General features: G+C 36.9%; 1 protein-coding gene across 1 annotated transcript in view; it reads right to left on the bottom strand.

The window, feature by feature from the left end:
- Nucleotides 1–327: 327 nt before the first annotated feature.
- The window catches only part of TSPAN14 (tetraspanin 14), a 37,230-nt gene continuing 31,097 nt past the window's right edge, over nt 328–6,460 (bottom strand). Inside the window, exons 7-9 of the mRNA XM_050305460.1 lie at nt 5,931–5,975; nt 5,327–5,446; nt 328–3,961 (exon numbers count right to left, since the gene is read on the bottom strand). Coding sequence (XP_050161417.1) covers nt 3,890–3,961; nt 5,327–5,446; nt 5,931–5,975 — 237 coding nt within the window. The 3' untranslated portion in view covers nt 328–3,889. The remainder of the gene's footprint in view (nt 3,962–5,326; nt 5,447–5,930; nt 5,976–6,460) is intronic.

The raw sequence follows: 6,460 nt of genomic DNA, 5'->3' as shown, positions 1-6,460 counted from the left end.
CAGGAGAAAAGAAAAACAGCAGATTTAACTTTCTGGATGTCCAGAGATTTAATAGTTTCTGTAAACCCTTCTGCAGCTCTTCACTAGTTCATGGCTTTCCATTAGCAATGGAGAGAAAAGCATCAGTGTTATCTATTATTCAGCAGCCCAGACTACAAACAAAAATAAAATCAAGAATTAGTTTCAGCAAAATATACAAGTGAACACCAGTGAACCTTTACCATTTCTGAGTTATCCACAAACAGTAGTCTTGGTAACCGGTCTAACCCTTAGAGAGTAAAATACTAGTAAATAAAAGCAAAAAATTTTAGAAATCAAACTCCAGGAGTAAAAAACATCAAGTTTTATTTAATAAAATTTAAGGCTTAAGAAAAAAATATACTGAAAGTCACTCAGAAAAGCCACCTCAGAAGAAGAGACAGAACCTCCTCCTCCAATGGCTGAACAATGCTCAAGCTGCATGATAACCCATAGGCAGGAAGGGGAAGGAAGAGGGAAGGATGAAATGAGGAGACAAAAAACAAAGCAATTCTACACATAAGTCAATCGCCACATCAACCTCAGTGGACTGGAAGTACAAGTCTATGCACATGGCACTGTACGAGGTCACCAAAACTGAAGACCTCTTGGGAAGAAACATTCAGATTTTCAGGAGGCGACTGAAGGTCCTTTGGTCACTGTACTTTTTCCAGTGCTTACACTGACCTTCCTCTTCGTGTACAGGGAAACTGTGTCCAAATGCAGTTACATTAACAGAAACAAAGGGCAGTTGCACTGTCAAACGTACTGACAAATACATTGCTTAACGGAAATAAATCGTGCTCATTTCAGAGAAATAAAAGTGATCATTCATGTTTCTTTCTCTCAGTGTAGTTATTCAAGTCTGAGCTCCCATCTGACATCTTCATTAAAAACTTGGTTTCCATTGTAGTGTTTGTCAAGTTGTTCCAAACGCAACCACTGAAATCTCAACGATTTATTGAACCTCTGTGAGGTCACTGAATCACTTCTCCTTGGAGGCTTTAGAGGCAGGCTCACGCCCAGCCGCTTCTGCTGACAAGACTTTTTTAAACCGTAACATGTATCTTAAGCCAGGAAGTCACTGCAGGTCCACAGAAGAGGTGCTAAATAAAATTGAGTAGAAAGTATTCCCATTTAAAGTCTGACGTTACCCTAGCCATGTGTACCATCAATGGGGGTACACTTCAAAATGTCTGGGTGCAAACAGGCCTAGAGCCCCAGGATTTTAAAAACAATACTGAATCAACACAGAGAAGTTTATCCACAGTGTAAAAAAGAAAAATCACTTCATGAATTTAAAGATCCTCAAATAGGCTGTACTTCCCTCTTCAATTCAGCTCCAAATAACTGAAGCACTGATACAAAGCTGGTGTTAATATGGCCAAAGCCGTTAAGAACAAACTGTGGAAAGACAACGCTTCAATTAAATTCTGTTTTGCACACAAACAGTACTTGAAAAAAACACATTTGTCTTCAGGCAAATTGGCAAGATTTGCAGACCTGGAATCCTAATCCGAAATGCTGGCTCTTGTCAGCAGCTAATTTCAGCGCATGAACGCCACAGACATCTTTGACACCAGCACGATTTTCACCAAACTGCTGAAATTCCTTCCCAGCATTAGGAGCTTTCTGTGTCACAAAGTGGCAAAGGCAATCATACTCCCTAGTTGCAGTTTTCAATGCAATGTTTTATGAATAAAGAGTTACAAACAGGAAATGTCCTTCTCCAATTTTACATACATCAGATTATTTACACAGAGCATTAACCGAGTAAGCCGGCTGATGAGGTGGTGTAGAGTTTCAAGCACCAGAATTTAAAGCAAAGGTTGCTGGACACTGCTTTGCCACTTGCAAAGTAGCAGTACAATTGCACATTTTTGGTTACTCCCAATGCATTAGATTGAAAAATAAGTAAAACAGACCTCAAACTCAAGGCTTTACAGAAGAAATGCCTCTTGCTCTCCCCTCAGTGATCTACTGTTATTGTTTTCTTGTTGTATATCAAAGTTAAAAAAAAGGTCACAGTGTACTTCTAGCCATTTTACTTTAGGTTTTCAGATGAGTTAATAGCCGACTGTTCTCTGCTACTGTAAGGAAATCAGCCATCCTTAGACAAGCTTCCTTTTCCTGTTGTGTCTCAATAGCTGGCCAGAAAAAGAACTATGAAAGCTGAAGTACACATGAGAAGAATAGCACTGTCTGAAGTGCTTCACAGACTAAAAGCTATAAGGATGTCTGGATAACCAACACAGACACACAGATTCTTACTGTTGATCAACTGTTGCCAGTGAAATATTTGTTAATACATGCATTATAGAATAAAAGGACACGAGAGATATTTAAAAATTTGGCTTCCTGAGAAAGCCATATACTTTAGAAATACAAGCATTGAATCCTTCAGGCAGACTACATATACTAAAATATCATTATAAAAATATATCATTTTCTAAAATTTACACTATGTTAGGCACTGTAAATAAACCTGCTCACCCTGAAAATCTGGTGTTACTGGAAGCAGTAAACAATGTTATATGGCCCACAGCGAACCTGACAGCTACAGCTACCTTCAAGAACTTTTCAGCCACGAACTTTTACCTTAAAGCTAAGGATACTACAGAGTCTTCTAGAAAAGACTGGAACTCTTACTGAACTACAGATCCATCTACTAAACTCCCAAGAAGGGAGGACTGGAAGAAGAGAGTTTAGTTTTCTCTCGATTAAAATAAAACCCCTGACCTCAGAAGGAATAGTTCAGCTTAACGCAGAATACTACTGTGAAGAAATCATTCTGGTTCACCTTGTTTTGATTCACATTTGAACCATGGAACCAAGCAGAACTGATGTTTCAATAGCTTTACAGAAAATTTAAAAATCCAACAACCTTAATCTTTCCCTAACTTTGTACTTCCTCATTTCCAAACATATTTCAGTAAGGACTGATGCTGAATTTGTAAGTCTTTCATTGGTTCTGACAGTAGCAGTTCAGACTTGTGAAGATCCATACAGCAGTTGTGGGAGAAACCAGAGGAACAACAAAAACCATCAACAGCGTGCTTGCTACCTACTGAAACAAGCTGCACTTTGAAATTTACACAGACAGCACTTTTTAAGGATATTACTGATCAATGAAAGGATAAGCATTTTTAAAGAGGTTTTTCTTCTATAAATAAAGAATAGTTATATTTTTCTCAGACAGGAAACACCATCAGGGCTTCACACCCTCTTGCCTGAAATGGGGATTTCTAACATATAATGCTACAGATGGATTTTTCCCACCTGAGAACTGGCTTGAATTTTCAAAACAGCAGGGGTTCTGCACAACTGAAAATCAATTAAAGAATTAGACAGCTTATGATTTTTTTCCCCAATTTTCAACACGTTGACGATTATGGTTGCTGGATATCTTGCCAAAAATGACTGCATGAGTCTACTGTAGAGATTAACATGATTTCAAGATTCTGAAGAAATCAGCACATGCCTTCTGAAAAGATTACATTTAAAGACAGATGACAGTTAGGAGTGAAGACAGAACAATCTTCACAGCAATCCTTCAGGGAAAGGGTTTACAGCAATTTTATGTCTCCCTGCTACAGTCCTTAAAATCTGTTCTGCCAGTGTCTTGGGAAATTCCATTTCTTCCTCAGAGATCAACACTGGTGCACTGAGTTGTCTTGTTAGAAAAAGGCAGACAGGTGTGCATTTGGAGATTTCTTTTGTACCAGCTTCTAACAAAAAGCATGAGCAGGGTAAAATCCACATAAGGCTTTTAATAACAAGAGTATTTCACGGTCTGTGCATTTCTTCCACCTTGGCGTCCAATCAATAATCGTAAAATATACTGTTCTGTAACATGTGTCTGCTTTTATATTCAGAAGGCATTACTTGCTTTTACAGCTTCAATATCAGAAATCAATGACCTGGCTAGGAAAATCCCAAAGATCTAGAAAGATAAAAAAAATACACCATTTGTGAGATAAAACACTTGTAACATAACAGTCTGCAAAATATTTGTAATGCAGTTTCAGATATTCATTTCATATCTAGGATCATCCATCAAAGCGTGGCTATTACTAAAATATAATAAAGGCAACAGAATCTTGAAGGAAATAAAGCTCACGAGAAAGATGTTTTTATGAAAACTTCATGAACATTCAAAATAATAAGCTTCTAGATGCCTTTGAGATAGAAGAAATCCACTTAGCCAAGTTTAAGTGTCATAAATATTCATGCTAACCTATTGCTAAAGTTACAAATCAGACATTTTCATTCATTTCACAAATCTGAATAGATAATCCAGTCAGTTTTCAGATCAATTTTTTAAATACACACAGAACATACAATTACGTGTACTGAAATGAAGTTCTTGTCACAGACAGCACTAAGAGAAGTCCCAGATGATTCTGAGGCACTTAAATATGAAATTTTAACATTTACGCAAGTTCTCAGAGAAATCTTCCTTTATAAATTGAAGATAAATTCGTAACTCAGCACATTTCATGAAACATTCTTAGAAACTACATAAAACCAGGGTGAAGTTTTGAAAAAGCTGAAAGACTTGAATTAAAAGTAGTCAGGTTATGTCTAACTCTCAGTCCCACCATGGAATTGTTTAATGCACAAGAAAGACCCAATTTGAAAAGACAAGTGACTGAAAGTGATTTCACAAAGACTCAGGGTATGAATAAAGAACAACATCGTCAAGTCATTCAGTCACCATACTGCCAAAAGATTAAAATTCCTATCTTGAACATCTTTCTAATGAAATGTTGCGTTCTTAGGACAGCATTTCTCAAATCCATGGAAGCACTATCATTTCATAGTGTTAAAATAAAAAATTAAAATAAAAAAGGAAATTCAAACCCTCAGGCTACAGAGGGCAGTATTACCAAGGATGGGAGAAGGTATTTTGCCAGCACTCTACACTCAACGATTGTCCATACATAGAAAATACATTCTGTAGCAAGACATATTGAAAAGTAGGGAGTATTATTGTATCACATTATTTTCTATAATCATATATTAACATATGACTACATTAATATCACAATATATACACCACAATTATTACACACCATATTATAACTGTACTGTATTTTTATAATGACTTTCATTGCTTTAATCAACAGGTATTACACTAAGTCCCATTCCTATAATTCTTTTTTTGTGTCATACCCCTCTCATACCTAAAAAACCCACACTCAAGACATTTATTTTACCTTTGTCCACAACTGCTTTTACCTTCAGCAAGCCTGTATCTGCAAAATTGAATTTTTTTTTTCAAAGAATCCTAACAATAACAACTAACCTGGAGCAGCGAGATAGCTATGAAGACACCTGCAACAATGTAGATATTTCGGGGTAACCAAGCTTCAAGAGCATGAATACATCCTTTGACAAAAATCTGATCCTCCCATTGATTTTTGCTCTGAATGTAGAAAAGAAGAATATTACTTTTCTGCTCAAGTTACTATAAAATCAATCACATGATATAAGTATACCAACGTTTTGTCACTCATGCAGTAGTGCTTTTAACCACACTTGAAAAATACATATGTAAATCAGGCAATGTCAGACACTGATATCAATATCTTCCTGTAAATCCTGTTATTAGAATACTGTAGCATTATTAGATAATAGATTGGCAGAGACTATTACAACTGATAACTGAAATGCAAGTCCCATTCCTTTCTGAAACACACCTTTCCCTTTACCTGTTTCATCACTTGTTTTCTCTACCCTCACACAGTACAAGCTTACTTTAAACAAAACAAAATGTCTACCTCAGTCTACTTTCAGTATCATGTAGCACAGTCAGTTAGTTCCCAGCTGACACCAGCAATCCCACCATTTTCATAGTTTTGTCTATGCAGGCACAGAACATGACAGACAGCAAGGTCCCAGCACCTTACCTTCTTTCTGATATCATAGCCACACTGTGTGTTCACAACTTTTTGCTGCAAAGCAAAAAGATTTAAAATAAATCAATTGAATTCTACTCACTTCTGTTCACAGCAAGCTTTTCTGTCTTTTATGTTCACAAACATTAGGAGTGTCAGAGAAGTTTTAAGGAGCATTTGTAGTAAAAACAAGCAAAGCAGTAGCAGAATACAAGAAAAGTGATGACAAAGCAAAGGTGTTCACTAGCAAGATGACATCCTCCACCAGGAATCTCACAGATGCTTCTATCACTTGGTTTTCAACTAGCAAGGACTTCTTAACATGGGGCATAGCAACTGCACTGCCAGCACACAGACAAGGCATCTGCACTTTCAAGATCAGTTTCCCATTAGCTATTTCATATAGCACCTAACACTGAGCTAACAATATAGCTACCAGGCTGATTTTTATTTATTCCTGCAGTGGAGAAATATGCCTTACAGCTCCATCACGTCAAGCACTACACAACAACTTGCCATCCCAGTGAGCTAAAACCAGTAAC

This window comes from Myiozetetes cayanensis, unplaced genomic scaffold, assembly GCF_022539395.1.
Source record: "Myiozetetes cayanensis isolate MyiCay16 unplaced genomic scaffold, myiCay2020 scf10, whole genome shotgun sequence".
Lineage (NCBI taxonomy): Eukaryota > Metazoa > Chordata > Aves > Passeriformes > Tyrannidae > Myiozetetes > Myiozetetes cayanensis.
Note: the sequence above shows the minus strand (reverse complement) of the source record. Positions and strands in the feature narration are given on the sequence as shown.